Source organism: Cotesia typhae, unplaced genomic scaffold (assembly GCF_013202065.1).
Source record: "Cotesia typhae breed Kobodo isofemale line unplaced genomic scaffold, CoteBio_Ctyphae contig_43, whole genome shotgun sequence".
Classification (NCBI taxonomy): domain Eukaryota; kingdom Metazoa; phylum Arthropoda; class Insecta; order Hymenoptera; family Braconidae; genus Cotesia; species Cotesia typhae.
The window spans coordinates 50901-73243 of NW_027423752.1; the positions used below are offsets into that span (position 1 = coordinate 50901).

At 23.1% G+C, this 22343-nt stretch overlaps 3 protein-coding genes across 5 annotated transcripts in view; 1 reads left to right on the forward strand and 2 right to left on the reverse strand.

Moving 5' to 3' along the window:
• Positions 1-10463: 10463 nt before the first annotated feature.
• Lsm1 (U6 snRNA-associated Sm-like protein LSm1) lies at positions 10464-11496 on the reverse strand. The gene is made up of 4 exons (XM_074244105.1): positions 11358-11496; positions 11163-11240; positions 10805-10989; positions 10464-10709 (listed from the first exon to the last, which is right to left on the reverse strand). The coding sequence occupies exons 2-4, from the start codon at positions 11206-11208 to the stop codon at positions 10536-10538; spliced, it is 405 nt and encodes a 134-aa protein (XP_074100206.1). The 5' UTR covers positions 11209-11240; positions 11358-11496; the 3' UTR covers positions 10464-10535.
• A 1198-nt stretch (positions 11497-12694) lies between these two features.
• LOC141528271 (uncharacterized) lies at positions 12695-15097 on the forward strand. The gene is made up of 2 exons (XM_074244226.1): positions 12695-12976; positions 13997-15097. The coding sequence occupies exons 1-2, from the start codon at positions 12908-12910 to the stop codon at positions 15056-15058; spliced, it is 1131 nt and encodes a 376-aa protein (XP_074100327.1). The 5' UTR covers positions 12695-12907; the 3' UTR covers positions 15059-15097.
• A 360-nt stretch (positions 15098-15457) lies between these two features.
• The window catches only part of LOC141528252 (uncharacterized), a 30066-nt gene continuing 23180 nt past the window's right edge, over positions 15458-22343 (reverse strand). The window contains exons 4-7 of one of the 3 annotated variants that reach the window (XM_074244203.1): positions 19303-20889; positions 18293-18827; positions 16940-17099; positions 15458-16192 (exon numbers count right to left, since the gene is read on the reverse strand). In XM_074244203.1, the coding sequence (XP_074100304.1) occupies positions 18501-18827; positions 19303-20889 (1914 nt within the window). In that variant the 3' untranslated portion in view covers positions 15458-16192; positions 16940-17099; positions 18293-18500. Of the gene's footprint in view, positions 16193-16939; positions 17100-18152; positions 18828-19302; positions 20890-22343 lie in introns of all 3 variants that reach the window. The other 2 variants (XM_074244202.1, XM_074244204.1) reach the window with 2 other exon arrangements.

A 22343-nucleotide genomic window follows, 5' to 3' on the forward strand; every position in this document is an offset into this window, starting at 1 on the left:
AAATTTTAACAAATTTTAAAAAAAATTTACAATTTAAATAATAAAAAAGTTAAATATCACAATTTTCAAAAAAATGATATCATCCCAGATTATACTCAGTGATATCTGTAGTGAAAAAAATTTCAGATAGTAGCTAGTATAATCCAGATTATACTGAGTGATATCTGGATTATACTGAGTGATATCTGGATTACACTCATTATAATCAAGATTATACTCATTATAATCTTATATTATAGTCATTATACTCTTAGATTATACTCATTGTAATCTGGGATGATATCTCAGGAAATTTCCAAACACAGCTTCTATTAAAAGCGGAACTAAAAATTCCAATGTAAAAAAATTGCTTTCGGGGATTTAATTTTGACACATTTAATATTTAAATATATGAAATAAATATATATATATATATATATATATATATATATATATATATATATATATATATATATATATATATATATATATATATATATATATATATAGATCATTAGATAAAATTTTATCCTGGATTGAAAAACTAGCCTTGTTTAATATTTTTGACGCAAGTAAAGCACAAAAATTTTTTTCTATCAAAGCAATATTGCAAAGCCCGATAATTTTTTTTTTTAATTAAAACTCCAATTATTTTTATAATAAAAATTAATTTAAAAATAACTTTAAAAAAATCTTTTAATTTTTATCAATTTTACAAGTACTCCATTTTTCTCCGTCCACCTTGCAATATAAAATAAGTAATACATATATATATATATATATATATATATATATATATATATATATATATAGAAAATATAGACATTATTTTACATAATACACAGACATCCTCACATCGTGCTCATTCTTTAATCTATAATTGTTTAATTTGTCCGTATATGTTTAAAAAAAAAAAAAAAAAAAAAAAAATCAACAAGAAAAAACAAACAGATAAAGTTTTATTTTTTGAGACAGTTATTGTATCATAAAGATTTATAGTTATAGATAAATTTTCTTAGTAATTATAGACAATTTTCCTATTTATTTTTTTTCCTTAATGCATAATTAAATATATCGGATTAGTAATGATTAATAATTAACCGAAAAACAAAATAATTTGAAATTAAACATATTGAATAATCAATTGTAACTTAAATATAAATTTCTAGTGTTCATATATATATGTATATACATATATATAAATATAATATATATTGTAATTTTTGTGATTTTTCATATAGGTGTATGGGTAACAACACTTATGTCTTTTAGTGATTAAATACGACAACACTGAACAATTTGATGAAAAAATATTTTATATAAATTTTGTAAAGATTTTTTTTATTATTGTAATAACTATAATGACTTTTAAAATATAATTTTTTTTTATATTTAATAAGTCATTGTTATAAATTAACTATATTATTATCATCACTATAACATAGTTAAGATCTCCACATACCAAAGACACACAAAACATTAACATAACACTCATACTTAGTCATGTTCAGATGCGATTAAGAAGAACGTTAATGCAATAAGTAGTTGCTTTAATTACCATTTTCATTTTTTTTGTATTATTAATACACTGATATTTAATCTATCTTGATTAAAGAAAAATTATTTCTTTAAGAAAATTATTGAGGAATATGTGGGTAACTTGGTTCAAGAATTTTGCCTCTTAGGCTCAAGAGATCATTACTTTTAATCGATACAATTAAATTCTTCATTCAAGACAAAATTTTTAAAAAGAATTATTTTTAATTTATTAAATTAAAAATTTAATTGCAATAAATCCTTTTAAAAAAAAATAAATTTTTAATCTGTTAGAAGGTTTTAATTTCTTGAATCAAAAAAAACTAGCAAATTGACTAGCTAATTAAATAATGACTATTGTTAAATTGCACTGTACTTTTTTAACTATTGACGTTTTTAAAGATATAAGCTCATTCGGATGTTACACTCATCAAGAGCTTTTATTTGAGTACCCACATGCATTTTTGATATATTTTTCATATATAAATATATATAATATATATAAATATATGAAATATATGAAAAATTGATGTGGGTACTCAAATGAAAGCTCGCGATGAGTGTAATGTTGGGATGTGCTTATATCTTTAAAAATGTCAATATTTCACAAGATATAAGGTAATTTCTCAATTAATGACATTTTTTAAGATGTAAACTAATTTCGATGTTACACTCATCAAGAGCTTTCATTTGAGTACCCACATGCCTTTTTGATATATTTTTCATATATACATATATGTAATATATATAAATATATGAAATTATGAAAATTGATGTGGGCATTCAAATGAAAGCTCTAACATTGTACATAAGCTCTAACATTTTTATTATGTACATAATTTTAATTCAGGATTAAAATTATGTACATATTAATTCGATAAGTGTAATGTCAAGATGAGCTTATATCTTAAAAAATGTCAATAGTTCACAAGATACAATGTCATTTCTTAAATACTTTGAACTAAAAATTTTGAAGAAAAAATTTTTCTAAATCAAGTAATTTTATAATTCAGTGTAAAATAAATTTTCAGGCATTATTGCTTGCGTTTCTTATTATCAAAAAATAAAAAAAAATATAAAAAAAACCATAATTTTCTACATAAATGATAAAGTATTTTATAATGACCTGACTAATCCGCGCATTAAATTAACACTTGATAAATGAAACTACTATTGCTACCACTAATAAAAAAAAATAAATAATAAATAATAATAATAATAATAATAAATATAGTGTAATTGAAAATTATAGTAAATTAGAAAAGTATAGAAGATGTATAGATGGTAAAAGAAAAAACTCATCTAAACGTAAATACATCACAGTACTTCGCGTCCCGTCTTTTATATCTATCCAATTAGAAAATAAAAATATGGATTAGAGCTAAGACTTCATACGAAGCAGCTGGGAGTAGTGCAATGAAAATTAAGAGATCGATTTTTTTTCTATAACAAAAATCTGTTAAGGAGGAAATTAAATATATATTATAAGAATTATTCGAAACGGCTAAAACATTAAGATAAACATATTGTAATAAGATAAATCAATTTGATTAATTAAATCTTTTAAACTAAGTATTCTTTAAAAATCACCAGTCAAACTCTTCACTAGAGTTATATATATTTTTTTAATTCGATAATAATAATAATTATAATAATAATAATAATTATACCGTTTCAATCATATATTCTTTAGTGTAAAGTTTTTCTGTTGATCGAATTTTCTATGACCTTATTCAATATAAATTAACAGCTATATCACAGAATTATTAATTATAGTCATAAGAATGGAGGAAAAGCAAGTGTAATGATTAAAAAAAAATAATTAATCATTACTACTCTACTAGAGTATAATTTATAGGAAAATGGGACATTGCAACAATCTAAATTATTAATCCGACCATTTTTGATTAAACTGAAAAATCTCTGTCTATGTTTTTAATATTTATAAGAATTAATTTTATAAGCTCTTTAATTTTGAAAGAAATTTAAAAATTGGTAAGGAAGATAGCCACTGTGAAGATCGAAAAAATAGGAATTTTTTTGATTAGGATAATAAAGGAATTTGGAGATTGGATTTTTTTGTTGTATAGAGTATACATTGAAGATCATTCTCCTAAATTTTTATTAAAAAATATCATGTTGTTAAGAAGTTATAAGCATTTTTGTGGAGCGCCAAAAAAATTTCTCCCACCACGGCAGGATCTCTAATTCAAAAACAAATTATTTAAAACAAAAAAACCAAACTGCGTTGTAATCTGCATGTATGTGGTTATCAAAACCAGACAAATGATAGTTTAAATTGAAGGTAATTAAATGAAGTTGAAGATAAATTTAATAAATTTTATCTATCTGTTCCACCTGGAAAATTATTTTCATAAAAGTACGAAATTCAAAATTTTTTTAAATGAAAAAAATTTTCAAACACCACAACTTGTAAACTAACCGGCCGATTTTGTTCATCTTCGAACTTGATCTTGGTATTGATCCACAGAATGAGCCCACAAAATTTCTTATAGATCGGTTGAGAACTGTGGGCGCAATTCTGTTAACATGGCGCGTTTTTGCAATAATTATTTGACACGCTGTCACAAAAATGACTATAACTCGAAAAATATTCAGAATTTTCACATAAAACTCTAGATACATATTTTTGAATGTACAACCATTTAATAAATTAAAAAAAAAAATTTTTTTTTTTTGAAATTTCACGGTGACCATTTTACCCCAATTTATTTTTTTTTTTTTACATTTTTGATATTTTTTTGTAATGCAAATATTTATTCTGCTTTTCTGTCAAAAATTATGCAAAGATAAAAAAAAATTTTTTTTTTAATTAAAAAAAAAAAAATTATTATAAAAATTTAAATTTAAAAAAAAAGCTTATAAAAATAATTCTATTGATAAAACCTAATAATAAAAAATCAAAAATGGTCATGTCATACCTAATGATTAAAAAACTAGGTACCCTGTTTACATATACTAGGCTACTGATATCGATTATTAATAATAAAAATGAAAGAATGTGTATCGTATAATTAATGTTAGAATATTTTATATTAGTTAATAGCAACGTGTGTTTTCTAGTGAATGCAATAAGTTTTTGATTGTTTTATTTGTATTGATCAATTGAATTAGTTAATTTGTTGATTTGTTTATTTTTATTTTTGTAAACACTTGTTCTTTGCTTATTAGTTAATTTTTATGTTTAATAATTATTATTATGTATTCAATAGACGCAATTTGAATTTATTTAATCAATTTATAAAAGGGATTTTTATTCATAAAAATATTTTTATCTTATAAAATGTAATCAATTTTATCATTTTTAAACAATATAAATTAAACATAATAAAGACATTTATTTTTTAATAAGACCGTAATACATATTCGAAAAACTTAAAATATTTTTTATTTATTTATTTCTTCACTGTATTACTATTATTATCTTTTTTTTTTTTGTCATCAAATGTATTGAGGCAAAAGAAAGTGAAGGAAGTGAAACTATTTTTAAAACTAAAACATAAGCTAAAAAAAAATTTTTCATAATTAAATTTAAAAATTGATAATATTAATTGTTGAATAAAAAATAATATTGACGCGATAGCAGAGTTCGAACCTAATTTTCGATAATTATTTTTAGTAATATAGCATAATCGAAAAATAGAGTAATTCATAAGAATTTGAATGAAAAAATTAAATAAAAAAAAAAAAAAAAAAAAAAAAAACGTTGACTACTTGCGTGAAAAATTGCTATACGATTTGCAATTTTATGTAGTCATATAGCCAATTTACTCCACTGTTTTTTATACAGTTCTTTTTTCTAAAATATATTAATGTTTATTTAATACATACAATCGTGGTAATTTATTTAAGTATGTTTTTAATATTACTGGAAAATAGCCGTTTGTAAAATAGAATTTTTATTAACTCTAAATTTTGAAATTAGTTGATATTTTAATTTGTAAAATTAGCCGCAAATAAAAAATGATATTAATTAAATTAGCGAAATGGAAAATTTCACCAAATATAAATTCAGTCATTTAAAAAATAGCGAAAAATAAAAATTTGTGACGATGTAAATTTAGCCAATTTCAAATTGACAATAGTTTTATTTATAATAATTTTTTTTTTTTTTTTTTTTTTTTAATATATATATTTAAGAAAAATATGACATTTACAAACAAATTATTTTGTCATAATTTACTGAATAATTTTTTTAAAAAATTTTTAAAAAATACTGAACAATATTTTTTAAAAATTTTTTTTGTTATAAAGGAACATTTTTCGACGACTTATTTAAAGACCTTTCAAATACAATTTACAGAAATTCGATAAATTATCCTATTCAAAAGTTATTAAAGTACAAAAATGAAGAAATATAAATTTTTATGATTTAAAAATTTTTTTCAAATTAAAAATTTTTTTGGACTTAGAAAAAAAAACAGAATTTTTATTATACGCCCTTATGGTATCTGTAACGCGATATGTATTTTCTGACTCAGCTCGTCGAGAATAAAATTCTGATTGAAATTCAAATTTTGACACAAATATGAATTAATTTTGAGATCAATCTTAATTTAAAATACTTTTAATAAACTAAAGAATATTTTAAATATCTAAGACTTAAAAACATATAAGACTAAAGAATATTTTAAATATAAAATATCCTAAATATTCTTAAGCCTTTATTAAAATTCTGAAGCAGGATCAAAAGTTCTCTAAGAATGCTAATTTCTATCTAGAAATCTATTTAAAATTTTGATTGATCTTAAAACTAATTCATATTTGTGTCAACAAATGAATTTCAATCTTAAATTAATTTTGAATCAGAATTTTTAGTCACAAAAGATTTAGTAGAGCACTTCCGGCCAAAATTTGAGATTTCAGCGGAAATGCCCAAACTAAATTCCTGTTAAAAAATTCTATGAAAATCAAATAAATCGTCTCACCCCAAAATATCTTGGGAAATGCTTAAACACAGCTTCTGCTGAAAGCGGAACTCAAAATTCTAATTTTAAAAGGTTCTTCATGAAAATTGAATTTTGGCACACCCTAATGGATTAATATAGCAAAATTTTTCAAAAGTTTCGTCTTGAGGGCCATTGCAATAGATTTCTATGAAATTTACTAAAAGCGGCAAATTTTAAAATTCTAAAGTTTAAAATCGGTTAATTTTATAAAATTCTTCAGTAAAAATTTGGTAAATTCCCACAAATTTTTGTTTTTCGCTATTTTATAAATGACTGAATTTTATATTTGATAAAATTTCAATTTCGCTAATTTCATAAATATTACTTTTTATTTGCGACTAATTTTACAAATTAAAATATCAACTAATTTTCAAATTTAAATTTAATAAAAATTTTATTGTACAAACGGCTATTTTCCAGTAAATTTAATGACATACTTAAATTAATTACCTCAATTGTAAAAATATATACACATATAAATATATGTATATATTTATACACATATATAAACGAAAAAATACGCTTAGATAAAAATTTTTGTATACTTCGATAATGACACGCGCGTAATTTACACGTTCGCAGTTTATACATTCAGTTGTAATTTTTTAATATTTTTAGATAATAATATTGGTTGAATCGATTATTGGATTGATAATAATAATAATAATAATAATAATAATAATAATAATAATAATAATAATAATACTAATACTAATAATTAATAATTAATACTAATAATAAAATTTAACGATCACACATTAATTCTAGATCGTTGTGTATAATACATATTCAATTATCAATTACTATTATTTTTTTGTAACATTTTTTTTTTTTTAATTAGTGTTTTAAATTCAATTTTTGACATTAGTCAATAATTTAAATAAAATAAAACTAAAGAAAAATCGGTATACTTTATACTCGATAATACCATAAAAATATATATAAATAAATATATATATATAATACAAAATAGAATTATAGAATTTCGTAAATAAATGGAAAGTAGCGATAAAAAATAAAAAAATAAAATAAAATAAAATATATATTACGAGTCATATAAAAATCAATAGATCAATCTTTTTCTACCTAATGTTTTTAAGTGTTTTAACTTTTATCCTGCGTTTAAAAAACCCTAGCTAGGCATATTTAAATGTAATTAGATTTTTTTTGTAATGATATTATATAAACTTTTGTAAAATGGAAAGAAGTCGGATTGTATTTGTCGTGATGAAAGTGCCTCGAGCGACTGAAAAATTTTGTGAAAGATGGTGAAAATTTCTTTCCCACCTTTTTTTATATATAAAGAAACTAATCTATTTGTTACAACAATTATTTATAAATGATTAAATAGTATCAAATAAAATCAAGTCCATAATTAATTATTGATTTTTTATTTTTTATTCTTTTTAAATTTATTAATTATTAATTATTTTTTCCAATTTTTATTGTTACATAAATTTGAATAAAATTTCAGATAAAAATATCTCATGCATATTTTTAAATCTTATAGAAAATTATATGGAACTTTCTGCAAGTTCTTTGAAAGTTAGCCGACGTTTTTAATTTTTTTAATTATTAAATTAGAACTAAAAATTGCACTTGCAGTTTATCAATTTTTTACTAGTGAAACTTTTTTTTATTTTTTTGGATAAAAAAAAATTATAAAAATTTTTAGATGCGCCGGCTATCTTAATTTTAATTCTTGGAACGAGTTGAAGACGAGACGGAAGTAGTGGATGACGATACGAAAAATCTTGGATATTTTTGGAAAAAGTATGAAACAGAGATATTTTTAGGTGAAACAAAAAAAAAACGTGTACACGGAAAGAACAAGATGACACTGGATATCATCCCAGATTATACTCAGTGATATCTGGGATGAAAAAAAAAAAATTTGAGATAATAACTAAAAAAAAAAAAATTCCAGATTATACTGAGTAATATCTGGATTATACTCATTATAATCTTAGATTATACTCATTATAATTTTAGATTATACTCATTATAATCTTGGATTATACTCATTATAATCTAAGATTATACTAATTGTAATCTGGGATGATATCCAGTGTCATCTTGTTCTTTCCATGTAGAGAGCTTTAATTAATTTTTTTTGTACTTAAATAAATGAATTATCATATAAAATTGTAAAAATAAAATTGACTTTTAATTTTCACTTTCAAGCATCTAATCTTATATAAGATTGTAAAGCACTTCTCAGCTCGTCACGCTTGAGCCGTGCAAAATCAGAATTAATGTGTGTCATACATAGAAAGGCAACGTTTATAATAATAAATAATTTTAAAACATTAAAATAATAATTAATAACATATGATATATATGACAGTGATACTCGTTTGTTGAACATTAAGGGCATAGTGATTTTTCATTTTTAAGTTATTAATAAATCGTGAGAAAAAAGTACAATCAAGTACATGAGGTGAAAATTTTTTACCTTTTTCTAAAAAATATATATAACAAAATACAAACAAAAAATCGTATTAATCTTAGTTAATATTAGATTTAAATAAATTTATCAATCGAGCGTAAAATTGTTCGTAGTTAATTTTTCTATGTACCGAAAAAATATTTCCCGATAAAAAGGATGTAAGGGTAAAAGAGTAAGAATATCTTTTTAAAATAATTATTAAAATTATAATTGTGTGATTATTAAGTTAGAAAATTTTATGTTTTATGTTTGCTGGATTTTATATTGCCCTCCATAATTAGCTTCTTCAATGAACCTGATTAAATAAATGTGTAAATTAAATTAAAATACAAAATTTGATATATCAAATTAAATACAAGGTTTTTTAATTATTGAAATTTGTATTTAACCGAATTTTAATAATTATTAAATTAGTAGATGGTAATTACAGTAACCTCGATATTATTTCACTTAATATACAGTATTATCCGTGTACTGGAATGTCTAAAGTTTGTATTTTTTATTGTATGTAAATATTTGTATATATTTATAAAGAGTAAACGTAGAATCGCGACCGCTTTGATAACGTGATTTTTATAATTTTAAGTGTCTAAAAAAATTTTTAATCGGTAATTTTTATAATATAAAATTTAATGAAAGAAAAAAAGATAATTTTTGATTTGCCAAAATTGAAGAAACTTTATAAAGAAGAAATAAAATTCAAAAAATCACAATGTTATTTAGCAGCCGCGATTTTATATAAGTTTACCCTTATAAATAAAAATTTTTCTTTATAATTGATTTTTAAAAATAAATTGAATTTTAAAAATACTCTTCCTTACTGCGCCTGTACATGTACATCTGACGAACGAAAACATTAATAAAGTTACATAAAAATCGCTGTTAAAAATAAAATGACTTTCATAAAATAAAATTTTTTTTAAGCTGCATAAATTGCCGTTAATAAGTGATGTATGTTTAATGAAATTATACTAGCTACATAAAAGTACTAACTGTTGTTAGAAGTTTAGTAAATGAAAATTAAATTAGCCGATATTTGATCACTTAAAAAATTTTTGCAACAAATAAATTAAGGCGAAACAAAATTTAGAAAAAAAAATTGATTTAAAAATTTTTAAAAGTTAAAAATGCAATTTTTTGAAAATAATTTTTCCGAACAAATTTATTTGTTAAAAAAAATTTTTAAATGGTCAAGTGACAGCTTAATTTAATTTCATCATTTTGCTGTAGGTCAGGAATAGAATTTTATAAAAAATTATAATTAAACTGAAATTGATAAACATCTAACAATTTTTAAGATTTTTACAACAATTAAATTATTACAAAAAAAGGTAAGAAATTCTTCATACAGAAATTTAAAAAGTTTTAAGTAAAAATTATTTAAATTATTTTTTTTTTAATTTTTAAAAATTGTCAGATGTCTTCAAATTTCAGTGTCATAAAATTATACGTCATTTATTAGAAGTGTTCATACTTATTTTTCATAAATAAATAAATATTAAATCTGAAATGAGAATAAATGGAAAAGATTATTAGATTTCTTAATTTAAGTGTTTAATTAAAAAAAATATAGTCAACAAAATTTGAGATACAGAAACACCTTAAAACATATCATCATGACCTAGGTCAGGTATGTATGATAAACCTCTCTCTTTCAACGCTTTATTCATTAAACGTTCTTGATCTTGTTTTAATTCTTGTTCTTTTCTCTGTGCATCCAAAATGTCGTCAACCGATACTTCAGACAGTGGCAAAACTCTTTCTTTATCCCTGTCCTGATAAATAAACAAAAAAAAATTTATGTTTATATTAATAATTAATTAATTTATTACTGCAAGTAAATTAAATAAAATAAATTGTTTATACATACGATTTCGCCTAAAAGAACAACATTTTCTCCACGGACAATAAATACTCCACGAGGAATGTCTCCATATTCTTTGCCGACGTGAATTCTTTCAATAGTTCGATGTAAAACGAGATTTGCAAATTGATCGACACTTCGCAAGTACCCAATCAATGTTCTTCCATCTCGTAATAATACCATGAGTTTTTCTGTTTAAATAAATGGAAAAATTTACAATTCTTACGAATATAACTGAAATCAGCTGATATTAAAAAAATTGACAATTTTTTTTTCTTATTAAATTATTACTAAAAAAATATTTTTTTAAATTGCACTCGTAGTTTTTGAATCTTAAAAAAAAAAAAAAAAAAAAAAAACGTACTATCAAGTTCATCTAGAAGTGACGCTGTTCCAGGTACGATATCCATTGTTATCAATTATTGTTCTTCACTTGTTTAATCTAAACAAAAATTAATTAAGAGATATTTATATTTTTTTGTGCAATAACAATAATGAATAGAGAAAAATAAACAACAGTTAAGGTTATGTTTTTTATAATAAAGTAATAATTCAATACCTAGTTTATTGATTGTAGAAAATTATTTCTGCTTTCAATTAGTGTTTAATAAATTCTTTTTAATATTTAATTTTTATATTGCCGTGAAAAACTTGTGATAATTATTATTTAGTGTTTTGTTGAGCACTCGTCTCAATACTTTTTTAAAATAAAACAATGATGTAAGTAGTGCCCTCTGGTGTAAAATTAAAAAAATAAACTTTACGCGGGAATAATTTAAATTTTAAAAATTTGAATAGAGTAAAATTTATTACTTGACAACTATGATTGTTAAAAATGTAATTGTTATAATTGCAAAGTCTTATTTTTATTAAATGCAAAGTGTTTTTTTTTATGACACTGAAGTTAGCAAACGTCTAAAAATTTTTGATTTTTTTTTATTAATCAAATTACAACTAAAAAGATATTTTAAAAAATTGCACTTATAGTTTTTCAAGTTTTTTTTACACGTGACAATTTTTTTTAATTGTTTAATTGAAATTTTTTCAATAAAAAATTTCTAAAAATTCTGAAATGTCGGTTAACTTTAATGACATTTTTTTTTTTGGCATAAAAATTGTTATTTTCAAATCTTTTTTTGTTCAAATTATTCTATTTCACAAAATAACAATAAAAAGTTATAAAATTAAATTTTTCAAGTAATTTTAAAGTTTTTAATGTTAATAAAAGTATTATTAAACGAAAATCGTCGTTAAAATTTGTCTATTTGTCTAGTTACATAAAAATAAAAAAAAAAAATTGCAAATTTAGAAGACTTTAAAAATTGTAAGTACAATATTTTATAAATATTTTTTTAGTGCTAATTAAATTAAGAAACTTTTAAATTCCTGCTGATTTCAAGATAATTTTTTATTGTATAGATCTAGAATAATTATAAATTGTTAAGGACTTCAATAATTCAAACATAAAAAAAAATAAAATAAATTTATTTCTATTATTTTACTCATAAAAAAAAAAAAAAAAATACCTTTGAATTAAAATTTTTCTCTTTAAATTTTGGGCCTGAAATAAATTTCTGAAAAATTCCTTCTTGAGAAATACCTTAATTTCTTCAGATAAGGAGCTGACACGGTTCTTATCAGCAAAATGCCTTACTAAAGAACGCTTCTATTCACCTATAAGGATGATACCTCAGGACAAATTCTAGTCAGTTATTAATGATGTTGAAATATTACAGAAATTATTTCATCAAACACAATTCCATTATTCAAACTAATGATTTTCAAATAATAAATATTAATTAAAATATTTTGATATCCTATTGTATTATTTAAAAACTATTGCATATTTATATTTAAATACAACAGTATCACTTTGACTGAAGAAACATTATAATTTTAATCTGGAATCTTTTATGGAAACAATTATAATCTATTGAGAATAAACTGAAGAGAAGGAGAAAAGGTTATTGCAGAGGTGGAACTAAAACATAATACAGCATCTTGTAACAAAGTCACTTTCACTCGACTCTTCGTACTATTGAAAGTATAATTGCTCTTGTCTTATTTTATGAATCATTTGGTACCGTAAATTTACTTTAAATAATCAAAATGACAGTTTTATTTGCTGCTTATATATTTTACAGTATTTTTATTTTTGTAATTGGCGAAAAATCCCTTGTAAGTATTTATTTTTTCATAATTATATTTTTTTTTTTTTTTTATAAATTAAATGAAGAAATAAATTATTGTATGCAATTTTCTTCGAGTAGAATCAATTTGTATTTATTATTATAAGACTAAAATAATTTTTTATGCTTTCATAAAATTTTTAATAATATTACAAAATTAATTTATTCCATTTTCATTATTAATATTTATATTTCTCTTTTAATTTAAATTTAAACTTCACTTAAAATTTATTATTGTTACCGTAAATGTATTTTGCCGATCGGCTTTCTTTTGCAACAAATAAATAAATAAACTTATAATATTTTACTTAAAAAGAATATTTTAAATGAAGAAATTACTTCTTGAAATAAAAATATTTAAAAATTAATCTTGTTTAAAAAATTTAATTATATCGATTAAAAATATATTTTCATAAATAAACGATTGAAGATATATAAAAATCTTATTTCAAAAATTTATAAACTAAAAAAATTAAATAATTGATGCAAAAAAATTTTTTTTTTTTAATATAAAAATTTTTGATTTTAGAATTATTTTTACTTGTCAAGTTTTTTTTTTTTTATCAGTAAATTGAACTTGAAAAATTATAATTTTTTTTTTTTTTTTTTTTATACGGTTCACTTCCAGTTTGATAAATAATAATATAATTAAATTCAAAAATATTTTGTTAATTGTTATATTATTTTTCCAGAGCTTGATAAATTTTTAAGACTAAAGACAAAAAGTTGCAAATTGATTATAATTCTTCTTTTTAATTTTTTCAAGGAAGTAAAGTATCATTACACTTCACCATATTTATAAAAAAAATTTTTTTTTATGTAATTAAGCATAATTAATGAATAATTATATATTTAGTCAAAAATACAATTTTTCAAATTCAATCAATATTTATTTTTACAAAATAATTTTTAAATTTAGTTTTTTAATTTGTACTTTATAATAAAAAAACAATTTTTTTGACAAATAATTAAAAAAACTCGATAAATTAAAATAAAAATAATTTTACAGAATTCAATTCCGCAACAATCATCAAATTTTAGTTGTAAAAGTCGTGAGACTGGATTTTACGCCGATATTGAATCAAATTGCCGGATTTATTACACTTGCGACGATCACGGGAACAAATTTTCATATAATTGCCCGCAGGATACAGTTTTCAATCAAGAAACGCTCGTTTGTGATCACACGTATCGAGTTGATTGTCAAAAGTCTGCAAAATTTATTTTACAAGATATTAAAACGCAAAAAATTCAAGAAAAAGATGTTGAATTTGATAATACACAAAATGCAAATAAATTCTCGAGGTCTTTCCGAATAACACCTCAACCATCGATTTATTTCTTAGCTCCTAATAATAATAATAATAATAAATCATCAGTTCAAAAAGATCAATCAAATTCCGGCAGTAATCAAGATTTCTTCAAAAGTTCAAGAAACTCGCAATTTAACAGAGGAAATTTATTTTCTTCCGTAATAAAATCATCATCTCAACCAACATTAACTTCAAGTACAACAACTACAACAACGCGACCTCATCTAAGAAGAGACGAGACCAAAAACATTTCTTCTAAAATTGAGAAACAAAATATTTTTATAAGTTCTCAAAGAAGTACTAAAATAAATGATATTGAGCTTCAACAACCCAGAACAACGACAAAATCTTTAATTACTATTGATCCTTATTCAGGAACTTTGAGATCAATACAAAATAATAATAAAATTTCCAACAGCAGTACTAAAAATCAAAATAAAAAAGAACAATTTATAGTTACAACTGTTCCGACAACAACGACCGCAGGAACGGATTTTCCAATTCCTAATTTTGAAGAATCATTATTTTCTGGATTGAATAATTTAAATGATGATCCATATTACCCACGTTATACGACGAGCACAGAAGGATACACATTAGAAACAATTGAGCAAACTCCATTCTCCTTTACAACACAGAGAATTAGAACAACTAATTTTAAATTAAATCTTGTGGATCTTCTGCCGGATTTGAATTCTGTTGAAGATTTAGTCGATCGTCGGAAGCATCTTTTTATTCCTAAAACTAAAAATATTTAGCTTGATTTTATGTTTTTGTTGTAAAGAAATGTAGGTGTGAATTGATGGCTTTATAATAAAAGAATTTTAATTATATTCTAAAAATTGTCTCATTGCTTATTGAAATTTTTTCATTCTAATGGAAAGAGAAATAATAATTAAGCTTCAATTATTTGGAAATTAATTTTTAAGCTCATCCTGATGTTACGCTCATCGAGACCTTTCATTTGAGTACCCACATGACTTTTTTCATATATTTTATATATTTCATAAATATGAGAAATATCATATATATAAAATATATGAAAAAAATCATGTGGGTACTTAAATGAAAGGTCTTGATGAGCGTAATATCAGGATGAGCATATATCTGGAAAAATGTCAATAATTAAGGAATTTTCAAGAGCCAAATAAAAAAAGTTATATATGATGTAGAATTTTTATTTAATAATTACAATAACATAAATATTACAATAATTGAATGATAATGATAAATTATAGATGAAAAATTAATATGTGAAACTAACCGATGATAATAACAATAACTATTAACTATGATATATAATAACTATAAATACGCGGGCAGAAAACAAAAAGCGTAGATCAACAGAAGCATGACTTATCAACTCTATTTTGTTACTTCTTGATCAAGCATAAAATAACAGCTAACAAAATTGTCGACTAGAGATCACCTGAACCTTAAGATTTATGATGTATTAATTATGCATTCATTTTATTTCTTCCATGTAATCACAGAAAAACTCAGTAATAATCAAAAACACATGAAAAATCATCAGGATAAAAAAAAATGTATATGCGGATATATTGTATACATTGATTCGAGTTATAAATCGACTTTTACTCTAATGATAATTATTGTTGTGAATTACTATTGATGTTCGCATTGATTTACTCAAAAGAATCGGAATAATATAATTTTAAAAAATCGTACAAGTTTCACGGTGACTGTTGCAAAACAATACAATAATGTGATGGAGCAGTAGTGTATAATCCCACATTGAAGTACCCGAAGTACATTAAATCCTTTAGTATGCAAATTACGGTATCGGTTTAAAAAGATTTTTCGCTTGCGTGGTAGGACGTACCATTTCTGGACGTCACTTGGACATACCAAGCAGCGCCAGCAGCATTGTCCTGAAAAAAAAGATATTTTTTTTTATTAGTAAGTATTGAATTGTATAAAATATTGTTGAATAAAATTTCGCTTTTTAATTTTTTATTAAAAATTTTATGTCAAGTTTTAATTGTTGTCGCTTTTCATTGCTATGATGACCACCTTAGCAACGGTTACCATGGCAACAGTTACCATAGCAACGGTTACTATGGAAATAGTTACCATGGCAACGGTTAAATATTAATGAGTAAAATTTATAAAAATATTGATTTATTAAATTATCAATAATAAACATTTTGAAAGAAGCGCGTTCAATTTTCTAGTTGATATAAAATAAAATGAACAGATATCTGAGAATTTTTTGATTTTTTTATTAAAAAAAAAATAAAATAAAAAGAAAAATTACACATGTAGAAAATTTGAAAAACTATAAGTGCAATTTTTTAATAATATTTTTTTAATAAATAAATAGCAAAGTTTTACATGAGTTAAAGTCGGTTAAATTTCAGAACACAGTAACTGTTAATGTTAAGATTGAAAAAAATTTTTTTTATTAAAAAAAAGTTTGTGCGCCAAATTTATAAAAAGTTTGATTTATGAATAGAAAATACTTGAATATAAATATTTTTAAGAAAAATTACTTAAAATTAAGGTCTCAAAGTTTTAAAAAAATGCAGCAATGCTAAAAAAAATCAGGTATTAAAATTTTGCAGATACTGTGTTTTAAAATTGGGCAGCCGTAAAATATGTAAGTAAAAATTATTTACCTTGTAGATGATATCGAAAACAAAATTTTCTTGACACCCTCTTCAAGATTGCTGGTCACGCGTTAAGCTTGTTGAGAAAATACAGCCACCGTTTTAAAAACATGATACCGCATTGAAAAATACTTGTTATTTTTCTTCATCTCCAACGAAAATAGATAATCTATCAAAACACATAAGCATTTGATTAGAAATTAACAACTATTTTTATTTCTTCGATTGATATGTGCAAACTCATAGAAAGATGTTTTGATATACTAGCTACATAGATCTATTTAAATTAATTTAACATGTTATTGATAATCATCACTACCATTGTACCAAGCACAAAATTATAGTATAATTTATAAGTTTAAATTAATTTTTTAATTTTAGAGATACTCAGGCATTTTACAATTTGACCTTTAAAGTTAAGATTTAAGACATTAGTCCAATTAAAATTAGTTGAGAAGAAATATCTATTTGTTTTTATTCAAACTACTAGTATGATATTTTTAAGGTGGTCCGAAAAAAAATTTTTTTTAAAGAGAATAACGCTTTTTAATTTTTTATCTGTTTTTTTCATCAATTTATTCTTATTTATTATTTATTTATATAATAAATTTTTTTATATTAATAAAGTTAGTCGACATTTTTTGATTTTGCTTTATTTAGTAAATTAAAACTAAAAAATATTAAAAAAAAATTGCAATTTTATTTTTAAAAATTTTTTTTTAATTTTTTTGATAAAAAAAAATTTTTTTTAATTTTTTTAATAAAAAAAAATTATAAAAATTTGTAAATGTCGGCTAATTTCATTTTTATAATTTTTTCTTCTTTCATTAAAACTTAAAAAGAAAAAAAAATTTTTTTAGACCACCATAAAGCGCATGAAAAGTTTTTTCTACAGAAAAATGAAGTATGATAAATATATTTCTTTTTGTACTGTTCATTAAAATCATGAATGCTGCATTTTTCTTTTTAATTTCATAATTTTTATTAGTTTATCTAATCAATATTACTTTACAAAAAAAAAAAAAAAAAAAAAAAAAAGAAAAAAAAAAAAAAAAAAACCAAAAGTACTACTATATTAAAATTTATTCCCAGTGAAAATTAAATTGCAACACATCATGACCTTTTATATATTCATAATACTAAAAGTTATTTATAAATTTCAGCAGTAATTTTTTCGAAGACATGCGATCTGTTTTTGACCGTGACAATTTATCAAACTGACCTTAGGCCAGTTGAAAGCTAGCCAAACGAGACAAACATTGTATCTGATAATCCATTTAATTGGCGCAAGATAAAATAATATTTTTCATTAATATCACATTTCCTTTCACTTATAGTACACATTATAATTGTTTGAATCACCTCTGCTTTAAAAGTTCCGTTAGGCAGTCAATAAGTGTTCCATTATTACATATTTAAATATGTCTCTGTGTTTATCTTCTGATTAGTTCTGTTATGTAAATCATTTGGTCACATTTTTAATTTTAAAATATTTAAGATGTTTAAAAAATATAAAGTTTTATTTGTACATTGTCGATCATTAAATTTAAGTTCACGCGAAATATTTTTTCTAAATGCTTAACTCTTGATAGAGCACGAGTCTATCAAAATTGACGAGTGACTTAACGCTGTTTCTGGTATGACTACCCGCGTTCCAGACTCTCATTGCCCAACCATCGTACTCATTATGTTTTAATTTTTTTGTTCCATCTCTAACCTTCTCGTCAGCTTCATTTTTGCTAACTCTTTCATAATCAAAAGTTCCTGGATTTTCATCGGGGTATAGCACAATGTAATTCATTCCATTTTGTTCTCTTTCGTCATTTACTTTCTGCATTTTATATTTATTATTCTGTGGTGTATGTTCCGAGATTACTAATGGACTCTCTGATACATCCTGCAAGAAAATTTTATATTTAATTAGTATTTAAGAATAGCTTTTCATTAAATTTCATAGCAGATAGACAAAAAAAAATTGTTACAAGACATAATTAAGAAATGACCTTGTATCTTGTGAACCATTGACTTTTTTAAAAATATAAGCTCACCCTAACATTACACTCATCGAGACCTTTCATTTGAGTACCCACATTAATTTTTCATATATTTCATATATTTATATATATTATATATATATGTATATATGAAAAATATATCAAAATGCCATGTGGGTACTCAAATGAAAGCTCTTGATGAGTGTAACATCGGGATGAACTTATATCTTTACAAATGTCAATTTTAAAAAAATATTATTGTATAATAAAATTTAATTTCAAAATTAATTAAGAAAGTTCTTAAAAAAATAATTTTGATTTTTTTGTCCATCTGCTATAAATTTTCAAAAAAAAAATTACATATGTAAAACCACTCACCATTTTATTACAACCATTATAATTAATGAATTCAATCTGAGAAACTCTATTAGTATTATTTTCATTATCTGTTATTTCCATAAGTTCATCAAATTTCTTAATTTCATTCCCTGAACTGTTACAATTTCCAAAATCCGTTTTCTTCCCAAGCCTATCAGTTCCATCAACTTCATCACATGTATTATTTTTACGCTTCTCAAGTTTAGCGATTCTTTCCACCAATTGTTGATTACATAAATTTTTTTCCTTCAATTCCTGGTGAGCTTTTTCCAGCTGAGCTTTTTTGGCTTCAAACCTTGACCAGGTCATATCAACTTGCTTAACCGTTTTCGAAACTTCTTTCGTGACCGTTGATTCGGTCATCGTAGAAGAATCTTTAAAATCAATTTTTGTCATCGTCCCAACATTAATTTTCTTAATATTTTTAAACTCCCGTGAAATTTTGATCTCATTTTCCATCCAATAAATTCTAGTAGAAAGTCTTCTGTTTTCATTAATTAAATCTTCTTCTTTCTGTTTGGCAGCGAAATTTTCATTTAAAATTTTCTTTTGATTTTCTTGATACTCAGCAAGTTGTTCCTGGAGTTCACGGACTTTTTCTTTATAAGAATTCAATCGTTCTTCAGTAATTTCAAGAATTTCCGTAGAAATTGGTACTTTGGCCGCTTTTTCTTGAATTCTTTCCCGTAAAACTTGTAATCTTTGTACTTCTTGTAACAATTCACCAGCCGGTGTTTCTGTTTGTGTACCACAACTAGTTACTTCAATGTCAATATTTTCATTATCGTCTTCATCCTCAAAAATTCCGCTTTCTTGTAAAGACAGCGAAGATTTCTGCACTGAATTCAAAAGCAAAGAAGACTGACTGTTGCACGAGCTGTAAGGTATAACAGTGGCAATGGCACGATCCTTTTGTTTATTGGACGCAGTACTTTGAACTTTGAATAATTGAATAGGCTCGGGTGATCCAACTCCACTATCAACAGCATCACGACTTTCACGTGGCCCAATTTCTTCCAATTCTATCACACGAAACTCCAACAATTCATTTTGTTCTTTAAGTTCTGACAATTCGGCAATCAAATCGGCTTCACGTTCTTCAGCTTCGCGCAACTTGTTACTCAGTATAATTCGATTATTTTGACCACTGTGTGTCTCTTGTAGTAATGCCTTTTCCAATTCACGGACAAGATTTTTAGCTTGCTCTAATTCCTGTTGTTCTTCACTGTACTTCGTATGTAATTCATCATTTTCAAATAACAAATCTTCATAAGCTTCACGCGTTACAGTATTTGGTTTCCATATAATAGTATTGGCTTGCAGTGATACCGATGAAGTTTCACTTGATAAAGCACTATCACCATCTTCATGTTCCTCTTCATCATCTACCTCAGCAACTGGCTCCAATTCCTTCCATCCCCTGTGTGGTACCTCTTTCTTCTTTTTTCTATTCCATAATAACTGGTCAAGCTTCCGTTCTCGTTCCTTCAACAGCTGACGTAAATATTCTATAACTTCCTGTTGTTCCAATGCAAGCTCACGGAGTCGTTCGATCTCTCCCTCACAATTGTCTTTGTAGAGGTTCATCTGAGAAATAAATGTTCGCATTAATAACAATTTAATTTTTTTTAAAGAAGAAAAAAAATTAATTTCAGAAAATTTATGCTTAATAATAATAATAATAATAATAATAATAATAATAATAATAATAATAATAATAATAATAATAATAATAATAATAATAATAATAATAATTTTTAATTGATACACGGAAAGAACAAGATGACACTGGATATTATTCCAGATTATACTCAGTGATATCTGTGGTGAAAAAAAATTTCAGATAGTAGCTAGTATAATCTAGATTATACTGGGTGATATCTGGATTATACTCATTATAATCTGAATTATAATCATTATAATCTGGATTATATTCATTATAATCTTGATTATATTCATTATAATCTTGATTATACTCATTATAATTTGAGGTGGAAAGTTTTGTTTTAAAATACCAAGTATACAATGATTTCTTGCATTTCTAATATGAGAAAAGTGATATGACAAAATTTATTGAAATTGATGACGGAATTCAAAGTAACACCTAAATGAACTACACTTGTTTTTACTCCTTGATTAAATTATCTGATTAAATTTTATTAGTAAGATGATAATGCTGACTAGAATACATAAGTTTTATCTTTAGGATTCCATCAGAATATTTAATGAGAATTTAGTTTCAAATTCTTAAATCTACAACTTCCACAAATTTTACATGGTTTGTTGATTTCATCTTTATTTATTATAATTCTGACTTAATAAACAACGTATTAAAATTAATTTTGTTGGTATTTGATGATTTAAAAAAATTTTTTTAATAAATAAATTGCGTCAAAAATTCAGATGTAGAAATTTTAATAGTTTAACTTCTAATAGTTTAAATGATGGATTTTTTTTAATTTTGTAAATTTTTTAAGTATAATTTCTTTTTTAACGGAAGAAAAATAAAGAATTTTGCGTCAAAAAATTTTGTGTTAAATATTTAACACTTTTATTAGTAAATTTAACAATTTTCGGTGTTAATTATTTTAAATCAACTCAAAAAAAGTGTTAAATGTTGAAGACAAATTTTTAAACACAATTTTTTACTGTAAAAGCTTATAACTTACTAAGAAAAATAAAATGATTGATTTTTGTGGGAAGAAACATTTTTATAAAAATTTTTATTTCTTAATTTAGTGAAAAAAAAAAAAAAAAAAATTACATACATTTGTAATTAAAATTATGAGAAGAAAATCATTAAGGGACATTTGAAAATTTGTTTTCTGCAAAAATGATCATCGTTTTAAATTTTGTTATACGATTTATTAAAATTCATAACTATAATTCTTTATCAATTACATAATTTGGTAAAAAAAAAAGAAGTTGAAATAAATGAAAATAAAGTAAAACTTTTAGTAAAATACGTACAATTTTCTAAAATCCCCAAATAAAAAAAAATAATCCATTGATAATAAGTTAAGTATTTAAAAAATGATCAC